We start from the raw sequence: 22,177 nt of genomic DNA on the forward strand, positions 1-22,177 counted from the left end.
TTGGCATGAATGTGTTGGAAACAGATGCTTTCGCCTTGCTCGAAGAAATAAAAGAAATTTAATTACATGATATGTTTAAAAACCATCCTGACTTAATACTAGAAGCCCTCTCTACAGAATTACCTACTTAAAATCTTCATGTTTTAACAAAAAAGTTATGTAGCCTGCTGACTCTTGCTCTCTATTATGCTGACGATTGTCATGGAAACCCAACTTTCTATCAGAGCTTGTAATATTAGTAATTTACAGTCGTAGGCATTATGGGTCCGTATTTGCCTTAAGGAACCTTTTCCTGATGTTTATCTTGAACGAGAGGCCAGCATCATGTGGATGCTATTTCCTTCTGAAGATTCGTTGGCCAGGAGCTAGGATTGCCATTGGGTCATAAGTTGATTTCCTCAGTACAAAAACTTCCCACTTCGGACCAAAATGAGTTTGCCATTCTTCCTGGGTGCTGTAATGAGGCAAATATTGCTTGGCCCCAAGACTAGCCGAGGAACAGAAACCTAGAATTCTTTGGTTTTGAGCTAAAATGTGAAACAAGCCATCTCGTCCTGTGGAAGATGGCATTGCAGAGGATAAGAACGCCACTAGGTAGAAAGTATCTTCTTCTGGGGTGATTAAGGATGTTCGGTTATCCCACCTGCAATGTGAAGGAACAATCAGGTCGATAACATAGAATTTGATAATTGTGAGGGAATTTAATAGGTTTTTTTTTTTTTTAGGTATGACAGTACTTGGACTTATTGACCGGATAGATGAGGATGGGACCATTGCTGCTGTCTGTAAGAATATTTCCAAAGACCTCTTGAGCAAATTCAAAAATTTTGTTTTTTGGGATTAGAAGATTCAGCCATGGGTGAGGAATCTCCCATAAACCTTTTGCTCGGAGTTTGATTTCAGACAGGTGGACTCTGTCCAGGAATTCCACATAAGAAACTTCTGACAGAAAGAGTGTGGATGGAATGTAACTCAGTTCTGACAATAGGCTCTCAGTTTCCTGCATGAGAGAAAACAAGGTTAGGAGCAAGGGCATCAATAAAGTGAAACCCATGTTGGGCTCCTGAGAAGTGTTTTGCCGTGTTCTCTTCGCAAGTCTTACCTGATTCATCGCATCAGACTCGTTTGGGTTGAAGTATTTGGCAATTTCCAGACAGTAAAGAGTTTTTCCTTCTGAAATAAATTGACTGGCTTGAAGAGGGTCTTTTGGATTGAAGGAGGATCTCCAGTTGTTGAGAAGACCAGTTCTGTTTATTATTACAAGCCCTTCGATGTAGTCGAAGGAATTCTTGGATATTAAATGTTCTTGGTCATTGGAAAATTTAGAGAATTCGTCATATAGTGCTCTGATCCATTTCACCTGTCAAAAGCAATAAATTACGTTCTGGATATTTCTTGTGACATTATACGACTGCCTAGAGATGCTGAAAGTAATTTTTACCATCTTCGGTGCCGGTTCAAGAGAAATTCTCGCTCTAGTGATGATGCCAAACTGCCCAAGTCCTCCAAGAACACCATAAAAGAGATCTGCGTTCTTATTCTCTGAACAGGTAACTACTTCTCCCTTGCCTGCACCCAGAGCATCGTGTAAGATTCAGTTATGCGTTTCTCAGCTTTAAATAATTCAATCACAATTTCAAGTTAGCTAGACTGCAGGCTGTGAATTTCATTATTCTTTGGGGTGCATTCTTTCCATGTTAGGCTAAATGTAATCGAAAATCTAAGCTTAATTCCAGCTACTTGTGTGGCGGGGTAAAGTTGTGTTTGTATAAAAATTGAAGTAATAATATCACGGGATTATTCTCCCTGTCATGCTTAAGTGACTATTTCTATATCTTGTACTGTGATCTTGGGCCAACCTTGTCTGAAAATTTATGCATTACGGAATCCGGGCATATGTAAACATACCTGTGACCACCTCCAATTGGTAAATGTTGTTAATCTGTGGTCCATGTTTGAATGCCTGTCCACTAATTCCGGCATTTGATAAGGTGCCTCCAACGGTGAGATGAAGGTAGTCCGTCCAAGACTTTGGTGCAAGCCCGTATTTAAGAGTCTCGTGTAGAATATCAATCCACAACTCACTACCTGATGCATCCACATAAGGCAGCTCTCCGGTGTGAACTTGCATCTCTGGTCCCTGAAGTGATTCCATGTTGATTACTATACCTTGATGAGCTTGTGCCTGACCTTGAAGGGAGTGACTGTGGCCTCTAGCAGCAACGGTTAGCTGCGAAGTGGAACCCATTTTGAAAACATGCTTTATAGTGTTGGAAATATCAGAAACTGATTTTGGATGTAGAACTGCCGCTGGGAGGAAATGATACATGTTGCCAAAGTCCTTGGCTGCGTGGTCGATATTGTCAAAGCTGAAGCAGCCATCTAGCTTTAGTGTTTCCAATGAAGAGGTGTTGGAGGAGCTCTTATATGGAATCACACTTGGGCTGACAGAAGATTGGTCGGAACAAAGGTTGATTTTATCTGGTATTGAGTAAAAGAAAAGGGTCATAATAAATACAAGGAATAGAAGGTTGTTCTGTCTTCTAGAAGCAGAAGATGGAGATCCCATTTGTTCTGTGCGAGAAAGGGAAGGAAGGAGAGAGATTGTGTTTGTTGCTACCCGTGAGAAATAGCAAAAGGAGAGGTGCAGAAGAGCTTATGGAAATGAATGGTGGAGAAGACAATTTAAAGGGAAGGTTTGGGCGGCACAGTCAAAATAGAGCCAGGTATTCAGTGATGACCCCCCGTATATATGAACTGTCCAAACTTTGTCTTAGATGTGTGTTCAGGAATATTTTCTTAGGCTCCCCCTTTTGGCTTCCAAAGGGAGTAGTAGATATATAGAAGTCACAAGAAAGTGAAAAAAAAGCTTCTCTAAATGCTTTCCGTTTTCCAGTCTCGCAACCGCAATTTCCACTTTCCTCCTCTCTAATCCTTTTAGTGATACGCTATCACCACTTAGAGCAATGATGCTTTCTCCCTACCTCAATACGTCAAGCTGATTCTCTATCATCCACTGTCTTTCCTTAAACTTTTTTTTTCTTGTGCTCAAGCAATTCACTGAGCTGTGTTCTCATTTTTATCAGATAAGGATTGAATTCCTGGCATCGACGGGCCGGCCCCTACTAGGTTGTATCCTGTTAGAGCTAAGTGGTCAAATATGGGTCCGTGGTCACGTGATGTTCATGAGCTGATGCTTGCTGATAAACTTTTTTGGCAGTGCAGGGTTCTGGGATCCAAACCAGCGTTGTTTTGAACATTTTTGTGAAATCAATGTCTTTAAGACAAAGCATATGTAACAAAAATGGTTGCTCTCTTGAGTAAGGCCAGCCTGTTGCATATGAAATCCAAACGGCAATTTACCATGTTCTTGAGGGGGGCATTATTGATAAAAAAAAAAAAAAAAAAAAAAAAAAAAAACACAACATTAACGTTGGTTTAGGTGGTCTTGGTGTCCTTTGAATTTAATCTTAATTCATATGTTCTTATTTTTTCCCAAAATTTCCGGTGTCTTGATGAGACATGACCTAAATTTGAAATGCAATTATATGACTGTCCTGTGGCTTTTTTTTCCCAGTAAGCTTCACGAAAATAGTTGAAATTATTGTGGCACTTAATTTGAATTTAAACTTTATTTATGGGTTCTTAATTTCCCCTTGAATCTTTACGAGGAAGAACCAATTTTTGTATTGCATTTGTATCATTTTGTCAGTATTTGTTTTGAGCCAGCTTCACCATACTACACTACCTTGGTGCACATCGATATTGAGGTTTCTACCTTAAAATGAACACAGCAGATCAAGATGCATTAGTTTAGGGATTCTTCTCTTGATTGAATACTTTTATAGGGTTCTATGTTAACTATAGATGCACATGATGGTGTCTATGAAATTGTTCTTTTTTTTTTGTTTGTTTTTATGATGATTTGAGGAAAAAGGTGGGACTATCACTATCACTCAGGTCTGGCTGTAAGGTATTTCACCAATTACATTGAAAGTAAGTGTCTTGTCCTGGGCTATATATGATTTTGTTTGCTCTCTATTCACCTCACCTCTTTCCCTTTCTCCCCTCCCTGCCATGGGAGGCCAATTTAAGGTCAGACACCATTCAAGCTTCGTGTGCTCGCTGGGGTGTTGTGGGTTACAGTACTGTCTTCATAGCTGGGCGTGTAGGGGCCTGGGGGGCGCGTAGTTCTGTGTGGATAAATGCAGAGGAAAGGGGAGAAACTGTGAACTTGAGGCTGACAGTTTGAATGCGGGAAACACCAAAAAGGTCAACCTATAAAGTTAGCTTAGGTTGGAGTCTTAGATCCCAGCACTGGGACGACATCCCTAGAATGGTTCCTATCTTTTAATATATGTAAATTTATCTCTTTTTGTGCCCAACAAACTACTATTATTGAAGTTATTGCTCCATTTACGTCTCCTATTGACGACCTAATGAGCATCCCTTTGAATTCAGCAGCTCTTTTGAAAAAAAAAAAAAACAGATGCTTGTGTTGTCACCAATATCATTCGTGCAAGAGATGAAATATATATTCATAGCCTCCATGCTTGTCTGCCTATCATTTCTTGTTCGTCTTGGTAAGTGCTTGTTGCCCAATTATTGGTGTTAGTGATTACTACAACTTGGTGCAGCAAGTAAATATAATTCTTCTGCCCTCTGAAAGCATGTCCTAGGGTGACTTGCAAATTGGTTGTAATTCCTCCTTTCACACTACGTCTTGCCTCTCAATATTTCCCTCGTTAATTTGCATCTTTTTCCCTGATATGTTTTGAAAAAAGCTAGCCTCTCTCTGTTTAGAGGACATGGATCATGAAGCTACAATATCATCGCAAGATATATGTGTTTATCGCATGTATGAAACTATGAATAATCAATATCCGTAGATATTACATGTATCAGTAGGTATTAACATGGATGATTAAGCCCACAAGTTTGGTGAGCAGTGATTTCCATTTTCGCAGCGGTTTGGAAGCAATGAACACTTGTTTCTCTACCTTTTTATAATTATATCTTTATTTTATTGTATAATATTCATGCAAATAATGGCTTCACAATATCTAAGATCAGCTGAACATCATGAAAAGGTAATATAAATTTGTTTAGAAGTGGAATAATTCAATGGAGTACAATAACATGTGCATGAAACCAGTTAGGTTAAATACTTGTTTTGTAACTATCTTTTTGGTCTTTTTCTTTCTGTGTCCAGTACTGCACTCAATATATACAAACACTAGCTGCCTATCTGTCCATGGAAATTGTCATCATAAAAGGTGAAACATTTCTCTTCAAAAGTAGAAATAATGCCAACAAAGGTGGAACAATAACAAGTGCATGCACCAGATTTTAGTTGTACTTAAATTTACTCTCCCATTTTTTTTCACTCACCTTTCCATCATAAATCTTGGGTCTAAAATAAGATAGTTTTTTTTCCAGTTGAATTTTTTGCATAAACACACACCGAGAGTGGTTGGAAGATTACGGAATTTCTCATTTAATAATCTAGCTAGCTAGTGCATCTCTCTCTTCCTGTTTCGAGCATTTTCATTTCCCACTTCTTTGACCTTCTTAACAAGGTTGGAATTTCTTTCTTAATCTCGTGCATCGATCATTGATGACTAGAGAATTTCTTCCTAGTTCTGTAAGCTGACAAGATCTGCCACTAATTAGGATCATGCAAGTGGGGTTTCTAATTGATCACTGTTAGAAATAAGTGTGGAGAAGCAGCCAGTGTGCTCATTGGATTTGCTGTGTCATCATCTTCTACTTATAATTATTGCAAAGAAGGTAAGAACAGGTTATCGACAGGACAGATATTTCTCGTTCATACATGTAATCCATATAGGCTAGATCTAGCTAGGGCACCTAGCACGAAAGTACTAGTGTGTCCTAGCTAGATTAACAGAAGAAGATATCATTAGTTTTGTTCTTTCAAAGTATAAATTCAACTGGGTTTTGTGCCTCTAATTATTTCCATGATGTAATGATGAGGCACGGTACACCGTCAATCCATTGCTTCTCCGAGTAGAGCCAAAAACTGCTATCAATTTTGTGATCGTGGCATCAATCTTGTCGCTCACCATACTGGAGAAAAAAAATACTAAAACATTCTTAAGTTTTATGATTTGGTCTGAAAATTTGCACTCACGATATCAACTCATAAAATGAAATACAAAGCAATCAATTCTGACACCTAAACGAGAAATGATTTGAGTGTAGGAGACCGGCCACTAGAAAAGAGAGACCAAGTTAGTCCAAGCATGTTAGAATAATATCCCGGAGCTCTTTTTGTTAAAAGGTGGCGCACTCCATCGGGTTATTGATGATTTTTTTTTAATAATATTGATGATATATCATCAATGTGTTTCTGGATTTATTTATTTATTTATTTATTTTTCTTTAATCTCTATACTTATCTAATATTTTTATTCTGAATATCACAAGCTATAATAAAAATCATGTATTGTAATCATGAAATTTAAAAAAACTGTCTTATTTTATCAAAAAAAATTAATTATATTATTTTTAAAAATATATATATTCTAAAAACCAAATAGACCTGTAAATTAAGGAGTGGCTAGGGTGGGAGGTCATCCAAAAACACGTTGGGAAACCTGGAAGTGGGTTAGAAAAAAATTACCCAAAGTCTGACCATGCTAACAATCCAGCGTCCGTCCCACTCATGCATGTCCATTTTGTCTTGTCCATGTTACCATCTCTGTTTCTGTGGTGACTAATAAGCTGTCCCCATTGTCAGTGTTTCAGTGACCTTGGAAACATAGTGAGGAACTCGTGGTGCTCAAGCTAAGCTCGTAGCTAGCCATAGTAGCCTCGTTGTCGACACTCCAATTGCTTCCCTGGTAAGACATAGAGAGCAGAATGATGAAGTTACAGGCAATGTGGCAACATTTCAGTGGTTACAAGAGCTCTATCGACAGTTTTCCCCATCGACTGGGTGTCGAATCCTCCTCCGTGCAATCTGCCGTCTACTGTGTCTTGCTGATAAAAGTAAAAACTCATTCTGCAGAACGCTGAGGAAGACACACTGTACAATATTATATTAATTAGTTTTTTCTTCTTGCATAGCTCAAGGAAAATCTCCGTTTCTTTCTTAATATAAACTCCTTTTTTCAATGCTTGGTGAACATCACCTGATCTAAAGCCATGATTATCCTTGTAGAGTGGATGTGATTTGCGAGGAGAGGATGTTAAGAAAATCAACTACTCTCAGTGGAGGGCGCCGTGTTAATTGTCTTCAGCAACCTGTTCAAGGGATGAAGGCGTCCGGAAATCGGGACTGCTGATAATTAAACAACATCTTGTCAAGAACAGTAACACTTCTAAACTAAAACAGGAAAACATTTAAGAAAGCCATGGAAAGCAACATGCAAATTATTGTCGTATCACTAACAGTGCCAACCATATACATTCAATGCTATCTCTTTCCCTTTGGAATTTGGTCATCTTTTAACTTTTCTTCAAATCCAAAATGGAACATCTTCAATCAAATAATTAAACATTTCAATTGGTTGCAATTTGTCAACCAAATTATGTATGCGGTAAGCGACAGAAGTGAAGGAGATAGGACATCGTTGCGTTGAATACCTTTGACAGAGGATAACCTGCACTGAGCAAGGCATGGTGAAGGGAACACATTCAGGTGGTTGGGTTCCACTACTACATTCATTGCACAGCAAAGGTTACACAAATGAGTTAAAACCCATCCCTGATTGATGTCACGTGTGTTATTTGTTGGAGAATAATATAAATTATATTTTAAAATTTTATATAATTATTTAAGTTTTTAAATTAAAATAATTTTTTGATGTGTTATCAGAATTTTAATAACCAAACGATAACGAGTTTGAATCTTAATATTCCTATTTATTTAATAAAAATAACATGAACATGTATAAATTTCAAGCCCATTAAAAAAAATATATTAAAAATAATATAAATTATATCTTAAAACTTTACATAACTATTTAAGTTTTTGAATTGAATTAATGTTTTAACCCTACCATGCGAATTCATTAAATAAAGTGTATCGGGGCGAAAAATCAAGACCCATAACATCAAAGGAACAGAAGCTGAAAGAAGGAAGACCATCCCACTTGCTAGAAATTGATGCAAATGAAAATGCCACCGAGATAATTCATGTGATAAATAGAACATCAGCAAATTAAACACATCAATTCTCTGAATCAAAATAATCAATCCATTAAACAGGGTGAAATTTAATAATTATGAACATATCTCCTCCATTACAAAATTATTCAAACTCGTATGAGATCTAACTTTAATATTAATTTGTCATAAAACCATTAAAATTAATTCAGTAAATAAATCAATGCTTGCTTGGAGAATATCAAATTGGTGGCCAGAAAATTAGTTGCGTGTTGTTTACCTCGATAATTCATTCAAATTAAACAAAGATTAAGGCATCATTAATGGTGATGAGAGCCGCGAAAGAAAGAGTTCTGGATACTGGAAAAAGAAAGTAATTTCCTTTTCAAAAATATAAATCTTTGAAATAATTTTGATTATATAAAGAAGATCTAACTTCAATATTCTTAAAGAAGATCTAACTTGTGCAGGACTTAAATAAATAGTCAATTGCTCATTAAAATATTCATTATTAAAAGCTGCAAATATCAAATTTGGAGTCACAATGTTTCTCTGCAGACTTTAGAGGATGATGCTTGAATCTGTCGTCTTCATTTCTTTATAGGAATTCTCTGGACAATAGAACAAGGAGCTAGCCTAGGCACCATCGATCTGTCTCTCTCGTCCTCTCCCTCTCTGTGTTTTTCTTGTAGGAGTGCCGGACTCCAATTATTATTTCTCCAGCTTTATCGTCCTCAACTAAAATTCATGTATGGATCTAATCAATATGGCAAAACCCTTTAATGCAATCAGTTTTAGTAATTTAGTTAACCCACTGAAACTTACTTCAAACCTATTCGGTCAACACGAAAAATAGGAAGAAAAAAAAAATAATATTATTTTAATAAAAATACTTCATTTTATAATTTACATGTATATTTTCAATGACATAATAACCCAATATTTTTTCAAATCAATTCATGATCAAATTCGACAAATAGACATTGTTTTATATTATAAGCAAGTTAAATGATTTCAGAATGTGTTTGAAAGTATAATTATAGTTGCTTTTTAAAGTATTTTTCACTTAAAAATACATTAAAATAATATTTTTTTATTTTTTAAAAAATTATTTTGACATTAGAACAGCACATCATATAAAAATACTAAAAAAAATATTAATTAAAAATAAAAAATTAATTTTTTTAAAAATGTTATTAAAACACAAAAACAAACATATGAAAGAAGAAGGGGAAACAAAGAAGTAGAAGAAGAAAGAAACATGAGAGGAGATCAAAACCACGCAAACTCCAAGCAATTTCCATTTGAAAGCTAAAGATCATGGGCACCATCCCAACCGCAACCAGCATCTTATTGAAGTTTAGAAAGCTCAAATTCTACGATTTTGTCAATGAATCAAATTATGATAAAGAGCAAATGATCACCAAATATGAAATATAGGGAGCAATTACTTGATGGTGTGCGGACGTGAACGCAAACTTAATTGAATTTATACCACGAATGAACTAAATCAAAAGATACACACACACAACGAAGAGTTTAAGTTTCAAACAAAGTAATGAATGCTCTTTTTTACACAATAAGTAATGGAGGTGAGAGATTGAAGAGGGTTTAAAAAAATAGCAATAATATTCTAGAAGAAAAATTAAATTGGTGACATGTGTTAATGTGTGTTGTTGGCCTGATTAATTTTTTTTAATTTTAAAAAATATTTAGATATTATTATCATATTTTAAAGGAAATAAAAAAAATTCATGATTTGGTTTTTTAAACCTAACTTGACTCAATAAACTTCTTTTATTTAACTATATGAAAAAAAAACCCTATAACAAATCGAGCAAATAAAAAAAAAATAATTCTGATGACTTGCACACTAAAATACGCTTATATATCAACATTTTAAAAATATTTCTATAATCTTACTTGATAATAAAATAAAAATTTAATAAAATAATATTTAAAATATATTTTCAATTCCTCCAAGAATAATAAAGGGATAATAATCAATAAAAATATTAAAAAAAAAAAAAAAACCAAATCAACTCTAAACCTATGGCCTGGGTTAGGAAAATGAGATAATCTTGTAGAAAATAAATTAAAAAAAATCATGAAACCCAATTCTCTACCAATCCAATGTTTAAATTGAAAAAAATAAAAACAAAGTCAACTCGTGTTAACCTACCAAACTTGTGACCGAGTTAGGAGATTAGGATAACCCCATAGAAAAAAAATTAAAAAAAATAATTATGAAGCCCAATTTCCAACCAACTCAATATAGAAGAATAAAATAAATAAATCAATTAAAAAAACCAGTAAACTTGGGTATCATACCAAACCCTACAACTCGGGTCATGAGAATTGAATAACCTAATAGAAAAAATTAAAAAAAATTACAAATTCCAATTCCAAAACAACTTAATGTTGAAGGATAAAATTGAAAAAAATAACAAAAAAAATCTCGAGTTAACCTATTAAACCTATAAACTAGGTTATGAGACTATAATAATATCAAAGAAAAGAAATAAAAAAAAATAACCATGAATCCCAATTCCCAACTAACATAATGTAGAAAGATAAAATAAAAAAATTAATTTAAAAAACCCAAGGAAACAAATCTAAAGTCAACTCTAGTTAACTTTTCAAACTTATAATTTGGATGAACTTATGAAATTTGTGATTTGATTCATGAAACTGAGATAACCCTATAGAAAGAAAAAAAAAAAAAGCTCAATTCTCAACTAATTCAATGCAAAAGGATTAAATAAAAAAAAATAAAAAAGAATCCAACGAAAAAAGTTCAAAATTAACTCAGGTTAACTTTCCAAACCTATGATCCAAAATATAAGATTGTAATTACTTCATAAAAGATAAATAAAAAAATCACGAAGTCCAATCCCTACCAATCCAGTATTGAAGAATGGAATTGAGAAAAAAAAAATTAAAAAATACCCCAAACAAAACAAATAACAATAAAAAAATAAATATCAAATTTTACATACAAACAAAATGACAAGTAACCTTGTTGTTTGAGAGAGAGAGAGAGAGAGAGGAGAGGAGGGGGTCATAAATTAAAGAGGAAAAAAAAAAGAGTAGAAGAAAGAAAAAAAAGGAGGTAGCAAGAGCCCCATCATGGCTCTTCCGTCAACACGCCTTGATTGCCACACAAGCCCTTGCCAAGCTTTTTCCAATGCCACAGAGGGAGGCAGGATTCTAAGACTAGAGGAAGTTGCAAGCGTTGCCTCAACAACTTCTCTCACACGACACGATGATGCATGTGATACAACACCAATCAATTTCCCCTACCTCTTCACTTTAGTCCTTGATCTTGTAAAACTAGAGTTGAACATTTGTTTCATGTTTAAATCTGATATATGAAGCATTAATTGTTTTAAATTAGTAAAATTTAATTTAATTTTGTCAAATCAAGGATTACCTCAGCCTTATAATTTTTCATTGATATTGTAAGATCCTCATATCCAGACAACTAGAAGAAACCATTGAGTTCAATTCCAAATAAATTTAATATGAAAAAATTAAATTAAAAAAAATTGAATGATAAATTTTTTTTCAAAGGACTAAAACAAAAAAAGAAGTTGAAAATATTTCCCATTCATATTCAATTAAGTACATTATGCTAGTAAAAAAATAACAATAATTGAAGCTTAAACATTTGCTTAAGCTTGGAAATCTTCTCAAAACTCTAATTATTTTAAATTAATAAAATAGAATTTTATTTTACCAAATTAAATATTGATTGAACAACAAAATTCTTTTTTTAATATCATAAAATCCTCATACAAGAACAATCAAAATAAGTCATCAAATCTAATTCTAAATCAACACACAATTAAAATACCAAATAAAAAAAGTCAAGCAATGAAAATTAAAAAAAACTAAAAAACTAAAAACTAAAAAATAAAATAAAATTCACTATAAAACACTATTACAATCCATGAAGATCTCTCTGCTATAATAAATTCACTCGTTCATTTAGCTTTTGTAATTAACAAATAATTTAATGTAATTTAATTTTGATTTTGATTTTGATTTAGTTTACTAGGATTTATGAACAAAAAGATAACAACAGTACAGAACGGCACACCCGCTTTTTTTTTTTCTCTAAAAAATAAAAGAATAATTTTTTTTAAAAAACAATTGTATCAAGCAGTGGTTAAAATCTGAACCAAATCAAAGAGACTGGTAAACCCTAAAACCCTAACAAAGGGGCGAAAATGGCACTTTCAATTCGTTTCAATTCCTTGGCAAGATTTCGCCTTTGCACTCTCTCTCAGGTTCCCTCACTTCCTATTTCTTTTTTCAATCTTAGAGATTGTAGCTTGATTTGTTTATCAAAAGAATGAATTCAATCATATATACTCATGATTTTGTTCAATATCAATGAATTTCTTTCTTTTACTAATTGAATGTGTTTTTGAACTGGGTTTTTATTATAATCATTTATATTTTGCTGGTGACAATTTTTTTTTTTTTTTGAGCAGAATGGAAGAAGACATGCGGTTACTTTTATTGGAAGGAATGATCACACTCTTTCTTCTGTAGGTAATCAGCTTTTTTTTTTTTTTTTTTTGCTAATTTCTATTATCTATAAATTCACATGCAGAAATGAATGCGGAAATTATTTGGCTGGAGTTGTGTGAATCATTTGGGTGAAGTTGGAAAATTTAAGAATTATTTCGTACTGCTTGGTGAAGTTTCAGATTTTGAACCTGATGAACTCCATGATGAGGGTGAAGCGAAACAGAAAGATAATGCGCTTCGTTTGGCTCTCACGCAGCTTGCTGGTGAATTTGGTAGAGAGTCTATGCTGTCATTGCAGCGGTTTTGTAGCTCACGAAGAGCTTCTACTATATCAACAGGCTCGTTGAAGCTTGATCTTGCACTTGGAATTGGCGGATTACCGAAGGTGATTGGGTTATATACAATTAGCATGTTTGTCTACCATGTTTGTTCAATCTTATATTCTTTGGATTGTCATAAAGGTTTATGCATTCTATTCCTTTGCTGTGTCAGTTGCTTTGGGACTTGTTAGTTATTCTTTTATATATGACTCTTACTTCTATGTGGGGGCCATGGTGATGAATCGCCAAGGAACTTAATTATGGCATGCTTATCAGTGCTGAACTCTTGTGATTGTTTGGATGGAAACTGCAGTTGTGAAAATAAATGAAGCTACACATTTAGCATTTGTTCATCAATAATGTCTTTTTGATTGTGAACCTTTTAGTTTATCGATGAAGTTTGAAAAATCATCAGGACAACGCTGCTTAGAAATCTGCCTTGCACTCTGCAGGGAAGAATGGTTGAAATCTATGGGCAAGAAGCTTCTGGCAAGACAACTATTGCACTTCACATTATCAAGGAAGCTCAAAAGCTTGGAGGTGCGTGCTACTAGATTTTTCATGCTTTCTGTTTTACATTTCATGAAAGTAGGCGTGCATGACCTTAACAAGGAAATCAGGTTCTATTTTTAATTGAGTATTGCAGTTTGAATATCAGACATGCAACATAGATTACAAGAACTTCAGATTGATTTTAATTGGAGCACTACATGGTAAAATCCATGCTAAATATTTATAGGTTTTGGAACTTTGATATGATTACTTGAGATTTCATTAACCAATTTCAGTTATTAATCCTTGTTAAGAGAAAACCGGTCCTTATATTAAGTCATCTTGTATCTCTCCATTTCACACACTTTTTCCTTGTTGCCTGTTATTTAATGATCACTGGATTCATTACCTTTGTTCCACTTGGCATAGCCTGTCACCTGTATTTATTTGTGATTTGTAGCATTTTCTATTTCCAGCAAGGCTATTTAGGAAGCCATAGAGTGACCTTTTTGTCCTGTCTTTTATTCGCAGCACACAGGAAACAATAGAACTGTTCCATATTTTTGTTTTATATAGGAATCACTGGATTCCACTTTCCTTTTTCTTGCAACTGTGAAACGCACTGTGCACTTAATAACTTGATATAGGTTTATATTGGTTTCAAGTTTTTGTTGGGGATTTTTCATAGTCTGCTGTTAACTTTATCCATGAAAATCTTTGAGTTTGTGTAGAGGGATTTTATAATCTGCTGGGCATGTTACTGTTTTTAACACTGAACTTAGTTTTATCATAAATATTAGTTGATGCTACAGTATGCCAAATTACCTGAATTTTACAGTCTACCTGTAATCCTTTTTTCTTCCTTTTCTGGAACTTTTGCTGAAGCATTTTCTTAATTACACCGCTGTTTACTGAAAATGTTTTTTTGTGCCAAAATAAATAACTTAGAGTTTATCTGTGTGATATATGATTACACACCCACACCTAAACTCAAACGAAGCACATGAATAGATAGATATAGTTTCCTTCTGCATATAATACGCAACCACACACTCCCATCACACCCAAACACATGGATGGATGGATAGATATAGAGATATATAATTGCAGAAAAGGGATAAGATATATTTATGCTTAGGTGATCTGATCCTGCTCGTTTACTTACCACCACCTCCTATAGACTTAAATTGGACAAGCAATAAGCAAATACTCTTTTTCATTATCGTTGGTTGTGGCAGTCTGACAGAGGATGACCAAATAAAAGAGGCAAACTTCTTAGCACGCAAAAATTAGTTATGCATATTGCTGTCATACACCAGAAGCTGGCAACATTATTAGTACTGAAAAATTGGTACGAAGATTCTTTATTTCTAATAATATTTGGCTACTTATTACTAATTTTGATTTTTTTATGTTCTTTTGACCTGTATTTGTCCTTTTTGAGATGCCTTTTTTACCCATGTGGCTAAAATAATTATATCCTCTTTAAATCTGGACCATAAAAGGTGTAGGATCATCTTTGCTCATTGAATTGTCTTTTTGTCAGGATATTGTGCATTTCTTGATGTAGAGAATGCAATGGATCATTCACTTGCTAAATCAATGGGTGTAAACACAGAAAATCTTCTTATTTCACGTCCAGATTGTGCTGAAAATCTGCTCAGTGTAGTCAACACTCTGACTAAAAGCGGGTCTGTAGATGTTATCGTGGTTGATAGTGTAAGTAATTCATTCTCAAGAGGACAGCTACACCCACATAACTGTGTGTCCATAAACTTGCCCTGTTATCAATGATTATTATAACCTTTTTTGTGGTGGTTTGATTCTTTATAAATTACACTCATAGATTAGAGTATCATTCTCTTGTGATCTTATCTCATTCATCATGCTTAATGCTGTTCCATGCATTTTGTTTACAGGTTGCTGCCCTTGTTCCTCAACATGAGATTGATACTGTGGTGGGAGGCTCCTTTGAAGATATACAATCACGATTAATGACCCAAGCACTTAGGAAGATCAATTATTCATTGTGCCAATCTCGAACTCTTATTATTTTTCTTAATCAGGTTGAATTCTAGACTTCTAGTTATAGTTTCAAATATTTTGTATGGAAGCTGTAAACAGTAACTTATGGAGAGAATAATATTCACCTGTGGTGAATATTATTTTCCAGGTTAGAACAAGTTTAAAATCAGGACGAGCAGAAGAGGTCACCTGTGGTGGAAATGCTTTGAAATTCTATTCGGCAGTACGTTTGAGAATGATCAGGACAGGACTGCTCAAGACTGGGGACAAGGTATATTCTTAAGTGCAATTGCTAACAATTAAGCTGAACAAATTATAAGGGTCAGGTTCCTCAGAGATGTGCTCTTTTCATAAAACCTGATGTGGATATTTGTTTGATTTTTGCTTGAAGTCTGGTGGGGAAGTTTCTAAGCTTTGTAGACAAGTGAAAAAATTTTACATGGACAAATAAGATGTTTTTGGCCTATAATGGTCTCAGATTCTGCTTGAATTACCGTACTTTCAGTCATGTTTATCCTCGATCTTGTTTATGTTAATTGATTAATCTGTGCTCCTTGCTTTAAATTTCGTTCTTCTTTTCTTTTTTAATTTACCTCTTGTCAGATCATTGCTCATTCTTAAGCTTTTTTTGTTAGTTTTCTTGAACTGATTGATTTTTAGTATTTCATGTTCTTGTTGCTGTTGTGTTTTGTTAAATAATGCAATGTATTCAGGTTACTGGTCTTGGGGTGTGTGCACAAGTCGTGAAAAATAAATTGGCTCCTGCTATGACAAAAGCTGAAATTGGGATACAGTTTGGGAGAGGCTTTTGCTTTGAATCTGAGGTCTTGGAATTAGCTTGTGAGCAGAGTCTCATCAAGAAGGAAGGAAGCAGCTATGTCATTGGCAGAGAGGTATTTAGCAATGAACATGCAGCTGAACAGTATTTAATCGAAAATGAAGGGGTTCTTGATCAAATAGTTGCAAAATTAAGGGGAAAATTACTTCAAAGGAAGATGTGACCGTGGTAGACCCTTGAGAAAATGAATTGCTTAAAGGATGCATCTAAAATCAAAACATAAGCGGTTCCAAATTGGTTACTATCTACATAAACCGGAAAACTAGCCATCAAAGAATTTCAATCATCAGTGGCACTGGAGCTTTATTTGTGAGACAACTGTGCATTCACAGAAGCAATAGTATTGGATGATCTTTGCTGGTCGGGCACATGAGATGGTCAACGATAGAAACCATTTCTCCAATAAGAGGCTGGCAAGTTATTCTTGGAAGATTATGTAAGCCTAACTCTCCCCCAAAGCCTGTGTTCATCCATGCTTGTATCTTTCATGATTTCATTTACTGTGATTAGTTAAAGAATTAGTCAAGTGATTGCAACTAACTAGATTGCAATTTAAGACCAGCCATTCTTCCACTGCAAAGTTGTATAATAGTTATAGACTTTAATGTGATTTTCTCAGACATGCTTCTTGATTCAGTAGTCTGTACTAGCTTGTCTTTAACATGCATCCGCATCCTGCACGAACAACAATGATTTACTTAATCATTTCTTATGTTAATGTAACATTTCATTAGTTTCGAGTCAGTTCATGGATTCCTCTTGCTTGAGCCTGTCATGATTTGTGCTTGTCATCTAGTCTTAGCCGCCATATATGACCCATTAATAGGTTAAATTCTGTTTTTGCTTAAGACTTTTTGTGAGCCAATTGTATTTGATCGTTTTTCCACCGCAACCTTAGTGAATATATTCTTTGATTTATATAAAATCATTTAGCATATATTCATAAAACCATATGTTAATTATTTTGCTGCGATTGATCATATTGGGTTAAGGGATTTTATTAATTTCATCAGAAAGAGAATCCGACACATACAAACGATGATGGGTCACGACTTGCAGGCAATTACCAACTGGAAGAGACATGTCATGTAGCTAAAATACACACATGTAATTGTAGTTATTAAACCTAGTCCCAAGTCGCGCGGTGGGGCCGTATTTCAGAACTACGGAGGAAACGCTAACAGCCTAGCACTTTCCACGAAGAATATGAATCTGGAAAATAAGCCAAAAGAGAGGACTTTGTCTAACAGCCTAGCACTTTCCACGAAAGAATATGAATTTGGAAAATAAGCCAAAAGAGAGGACTTTGTCTCTATGGCCAGTGGAAAATTATGACATTTGATTGTGATATTGCAAATTGCAATCCAACGATCTTATTTATAAAGAGCCTCTGACCGTTGTTTTTCGATACATAATTTCATCGAGGAGTCCAAATGGGTTTAAACAGGTTCTCTTCTTTAGCAGGGACAGTGATGATTTATGCTATGGTTTTGTCAGAAAGCTGGTGGTCATGTCACGGGTGTTTAGACGAAGAGAGAAGTGCTCTCTTGCGGATTAAAAGCTCCTTTAATTACCCAAGTGGCACATTCCTTCAATCTTGGGGAAAAGTAGCCGACTGTTGTTCTTGGAAAGGCGTTGACTGCAATTTCACTACAGGACGAGTTGTCGAACTTGATCTTTCAAGCATAAGGGAAGAGGGATTGGGAGATTTGTACCTAAATGTCTCTTTGTTTCGTCCCTTCCAAGAACTGCAATCTCTTGATTTAAGTGGAAATTTTATAGTTGGCTGTGTTGAGAATGAAGGTTTATCTCTTGTTTGCGTGCTACTGCAATTTCAACAGGAAAAAAAAGAAAAAAGAATAGATTCTGTATTTTTCAAGCTACTGATTGAAATGCCCATGCAGGTTTTGAAAGACTATCAGGACTTGACAGCTTGGTGGTTCTCGATTTAGGCTTTAACAAATTCGACAACAGCATCCTTTCATCCCTTGGTGGGCTTTCCTCTTTGAGAAACCTGTATCTAGATGGTAACCAACTCAAAGGAGCAATTAGTGTTGATGGTAATTAAGCTTGATCACTTCTCTCCTTTTCTTTCTCAAATAAAACCATATTAATTACTGCCCCTTTTTTTAATTGTTGTACTTGGTACAATTATATGTGGCCAGAACTGAATAATCTAACAAGCTTGCGGTCGTTGGATTTTGGTGGCAATGAAATTGAAAGCTTTAAATCCATTCATGGTATGAAAGAGTTGTGAGTTGATTGAGCATTTGTTTTCACACATAAGTACTCCATTATCCTTTCAGGTTACATGAAAGCTTATGGTATTTTTATAGGTACTGGTGACGAATTACTGAGGTTAAGAAATCTGGAATACCTTGTTTTGGATGGTAATCGCTTCAATGACAGTACCTTATCATCCCTCAAGGGTCTTTCATCTCTCAAATCCCTGGATATAGCGTGCAACCAACTGAAAGGATCATTCAATGTGACTGGTAACCTTACCTTTTTCGATTCCTAGAAACCAATCTGTGATTTTGCTTGACGTAATATTAAATTTTTGTTTTTCGACAACCTAGAGCTGGATGCTTTGATCAACTTAGAGAGAGTGGATCTAGCGGGAAACGAGATTGACAAATTTGTGCTATCCAAAGGTATTGATTGCTTTCCACACTGATTGATGGTAGCTTTACCTCTTGATTAACCTAAAATCTCATTAATTGAATTGTATTTTCGAGGATGATTTTGCTCTAGAATAAAAGCTCAGAAGGTTTTAAAACTTGTTTTACTTCTGCTGTCCCCTGCAGATACTAGAGGTTTTGGAAATGTAAGCTTCATTTCATTATCTAATAGCACCTCAAATGGAAGAGCTCTTCCATTTACATTGCTGCAATCATTGACGAAATTCCCAAACCTCAGGACCCTTTATTTGGATGAGAATAATCTTGAAGGAAGTTTCGGAACAACATTAGATAAAGGTAATTTGTGGTATTGATGCCTAAAAGTGATCCTGAATATCTGTTAATTGCTTTTTTTTTCTTTGTAAACATGCTTTAAATCATATTTTCCTAGTTATAGGAATTTAATTGATTGTAACGGGGACATTATAATGGAGCTTCTTGTTGGTTTCATCATCTTGTTTCCTTATCATTATCCGGCTCTTGAATACTGAACATAATTTCTTGTGGGTTTGATTATTGTAGACTTGGCTTCTCTCAAGAATTTAGAAAAGTTGTATTTGAGTTCCTCCACTGTCGATAATAGCTTTCTGCAAACAATCGGGAAGATTACTACTCTAAAGAGTTTAAGCTTGAATGGTTGTCGACTCAATGGCTCCATCCCTAAAGCCCAAGGTAAGTCTGACCACCTTTCCCCTTCTTAGGCGTTCTGCTTCTTCTCTGACTAAAATTTTTATGAATCAATAAATTCTCAGGCCCTTGTCAGTTAAAGCATCTCCAAAATCTAGATATCAGCAGGAATGATCTCAGTGGTGCTTTGCCTTGGTGTTTAGCAAATTTGACATCCCTTCAACAATTAGATTTGTCTTACAATAACTTTATTGGAGACATTTCCTTCTCTCCTCTTACAATTCTCACATCCATCCGAGGGTTATTACTTTCAGACAACCACTTTCAGATCCCCGTCTCATTGAGCTCATTTCTCAACCATTCACAACTCAAGTATTTCAATGGTAGGAATAACAAAATATATGTTGAAGAATTAAAGGAGCATAATTTGGCCCCAAAGTTCCAATTAGAGCATCTTGATTTATCTGGCAATGGATATGGTGGAGCATTTTCCTTTCCCAAATTCCTCCTCCATCAATACAGCCTCCAAGTAATTGATTTTTCTAACTTGAAATTGAGGGGAGGGTTTCCTATTTGGTTGTTAGAGAACAACACAAACCTAAATTATCTTTATTTGGTCAACAATTCTCTTTCAGGGACTTTTCAATTGCCAATTCATCCTCATCAGAATTTGTTTGAATTAGATATTTCTAACAATAACTTCGAAAGCCACATTCCTAGAGAAATAGGATCATATTTTCCAAGTTTAACATTTTTATCCATGTCTGATAACCACTTCAGTGGTCGCGTTCCTTTTTCATTTGACTTTCTGTTGTATCTTCAAGTTTTGGACCTCTCAAATAACAATATCTCTGGAACCTTACCATCTTTCTTTAACTCTTCAAACCTCCTGCATGTTTATCTGTCACGAAATATGCTACAAGGATCCCTAGAACATGCATTTCAGAAATCCTTTGAGCTAATAACGTTGGATCTTAGCCATAATCATTTGACTGGTAGCATTCCAAAATGGATCGGTGAGTTTTCCCAACTGAGCTTTCTTCTCTTGGGTTATAATAATCTTGATGGCAATATACCCACGCAATTGTGCAAGTTGAACGAATTAAGCTTCATTGATCTTTCTCATAATAATTTTTCTGGTCATATTCTACCTTGCCTAAGATTTAAAAGCAGTATTTGGTTCATCCTACTCAAAGAATATCCTTCTGAGTTTTCTCTTCGAGAACCATTGGTTATTGCATCAAAGAGTCTGTCTTATTCTTATTCGCCAAGTATTTTGAACTACATAACCGGATTGGATCTCTCCTGCAACAGTTTGTCAAGTGCGATTCCTCCTGAAATTGGGAATCTCAACCACATTCGTGTATTGAAACTGTCCAACAATCATTTAATAGGCCCAATCCCACAAACTCTTTCAAATTTGAGTGAAGTTGAGAGCTTGGACCTTTCCAATAACAGCTTGAATGGGGAAATCCCTCCTCAAGTTGTACAATTGCATTTTCTTGCCTATTTTAGTGTAGCCTACAATAACCTGTCTGGTAAGACTCCAAAGATGGTTGCACAATTCTCAACATTTAATAAGAGCAGCTACGAGGGAAATCCTTTACTTTGTGGACCACCACTGCTTAACAATTGCACCGAAGAAGTATCACCACCACCTGGGCCTTCTACTGATGAGAAAAAAGAGAGTAGCGTCATCATTGATGCACAAGTTTTCTATGTGAGCTTTGTTGTGACGTACATTATGGTGTTGTTGGGAATAACTGCAGTTTTGTACATATACCCAGACTGGCGGCGAGCATGGTTTTATTTCATTGAGAAGAGCATCAACACTTGCTACTACTTTGTTGCGTACAATCGTCTTAAGCCATTTAGAATCAGAGTTTGGAAGCCTTTGGTATAAATAAATCTCAACTTTGCATTGTTTTTACATTTCAAAGGGAAGATTTAGATGGTCAATCTTATCTCATCTCAATATATAAATAATGTCTGAAAAGCTGTGTTCTTTATAGCAATGTAATGAAGAAAATCATTTCTTCACAATTTTGCTTTCAGCATTCAGCAAGTTCTTTCTCATATATCTTCCTTCAAATCATAAGAACGAGTAATGGATATTACCTAAGACAAACCCAAGGCATGCAACTCAGTGTAGTTTATTTGTAGGAGTATCTGTTGAATAAGGCAGAAAATGGTAAAGTTTTCATTTACCCCGTGTTAATTGGAAATGTCAACTGGAACAGAGTAGCTCTGGAATTTATTTTGTGTGAAAGCTCTGGAATTGTTAGTTGGACTGAAGCTTTGAAACGATTCATATGTACTTCAAATTAGGTAGACTAAAGTTTTTTTTGTTAAATATGGTCCTTGTTCTTTCAATTTTAATTTTCAGCCCCAATTGACTAATTGATCATTAAGTTCCTCTCAAAACTCAAAACATACTTGATACGGAAAATTAAAAAGAAATGTAAATAGAAAATAATATGGCAAGGATGAAATTGAAAATATTAAAATTTTGATGATAGAAAAGA

At 34.8% G+C, this 22,177-nt stretch overlaps 3 protein-coding genes across 5 annotated transcripts; 2 read left to right on the forward strand and 1 right to left on the reverse strand.

The window, feature by feature from the left end:
- Positions 1–113: 113 nt before the first annotated feature.
- LOC118053152 (cytokinin dehydrogenase 1) lies at positions 114–2,981 on the reverse strand. The gene is made up of 5 exons (XM_035064310.2): positions 1,909–2,981; positions 1,442–1,569; positions 1,103–1,360; positions 738–1,000; positions 114–643 (listed from the first exon to the last, which is right to left on the reverse strand). Exons 1-5 carry the CDS (start codon positions 2,567–2,569, stop codon positions 334–336), a joined length of 1,620 nt encoding a protein of 539 aa, XP_034920201.1. The 5' UTR covers positions 2,570–2,981; the 3' UTR covers positions 114–333.
- A 9,279-nt stretch (positions 2,982–12,260) lies between these two features.
- On the forward strand, positions 12,261–17,082 carry LOC118053154 (DNA repair protein recA homolog 2, mitochondrial). 3 transcript variants are annotated; one of them, XM_035064316.2, is made up of 8 exons: positions 12,261–12,422; positions 12,630–12,690; positions 12,849–13,054; positions 13,442–13,529; positions 15,028–15,200; positions 15,401–15,547; positions 15,655–15,777; positions 16,220–17,082. In XM_035064316.2, the coding sequence occupies exons 1-8, from the start codon at positions 12,363–12,365 to the stop codon at positions 16,505–16,507; spliced, it is 1,146 nt and encodes a 381-aa protein (XP_034920207.1). In that variant the 5' UTR covers positions 12,261–12,362; the 3' UTR covers positions 16,508–17,082. The 3 variants fall into 3 exon arrangements, with proteins under 3 accessions (XP_034920207.1, XP_073266177.1, XP_073266178.1); XM_073410076.1 differs by having other exon boundaries at positions 12,262–12,422; positions 12,843–13,054; XM_073410077.1 differs by having other exon boundaries at positions 12,355–12,422; positions 12,630–12,686; positions 12,843–13,054.
- A 177-nt stretch (positions 17,083–17,259) lies between these two features.
- Positions 17,260–21,704, forward strand: LOC140954122 (cuscuta receptor 1-like). Its single transcript, XM_035064314.2, has 8 exons — positions 17,260–18,147; positions 18,249–18,404; positions 18,510–18,584; positions 18,681–18,839; positions 18,924–18,998; positions 19,152–19,322; positions 19,548–19,697; positions 19,778–21,704. The coding sequence occupies exons 1-8, from the start codon at positions 17,778–17,780 to the stop codon at positions 21,553–21,555; spliced, it is 2,934 nt and encodes a 977-aa protein (XP_034920205.1). The 5' UTR covers positions 17,260–17,777; the 3' UTR covers positions 21,556–21,704.
- The last annotated feature ends 473 nt before the right edge of the window (positions 21,705–22,177 follow it).

This window comes from Populus alba, chromosome 6 (assembly GCF_005239225.2).
Source record: "Populus alba chromosome 6, ASM523922v2, whole genome shotgun sequence".
Taxonomy (NCBI): Eukaryota; Viridiplantae; Streptophyta; class Magnoliopsida; order Malpighiales; family Salicaceae; genus Populus; species Populus alba.

Excerpts from the sequence above, each read along its gene's own strand:
- LOC140954122 (XM_035064314.2), top strand. The coding sequence starts at position 17,778 with ATGGGTTTAAACAGGTTCTCTTCTTTAGCAGGGACAGTGATGATTTAT. Across the intron at positions 18,405-18,509 it reads AGGAGCAATTAGTGTTGATG|AACTGAATAATCTAACAAGC; the intron begins GTAATTAAGCTT and ends ATATGTGGCCAG. Across the intron at positions 18,999-19,151 it reads CAAATTTGTGCTATCCAAAG|ATACTAGAGGTTTTGGAAAT; the intron begins GTATTGATTGCT and ends TGTCCCCTGCAG.
- LOC118053152 (XM_035064310.2), bottom strand. The coding sequence starts at position 2,569 with ATGGGATCTCCATCTTCTGCTTCTAGAAGACAGAACAACCTTCTATTC. Across the intron at positions 1,361-1,441 it reads TTGAACCGGCACCGAAGATG|GTGAAATGGATCAGAGCACT; the intron begins GTAAAAATTACT and ends TGCTTTTGACAG. Across the intron at positions 1,001-1,102 it reads AGTCTGATGCGATGAATCAG|GAAACTGAGAGCCTATTGTC; the intron begins GTAAGACTTGCG and ends TCTCTCATGCAG.
- LOC118053154 (XM_073410076.1), top strand. The coding sequence starts at position 12,363 with ATGGCACTTTCAATTCGTTTCAATTCCTTGGCAAGATTTCGCCTTTGC. Across the intron at positions 13,055-13,441 it reads GAATTGGCGGATTACCGAAG|GGAAGAATGGTTGAAATCTA; the intron begins GTGATTGGGTTA and ends TGCACTCTGCAG. Across the intron at positions 15,778-16,219 it reads TGCTCAAGACTGGGGACAAG|GTTACTGGTCTTGGGGTGTG; the intron begins GTATATTCTTAA and ends CAATGTATTCAG.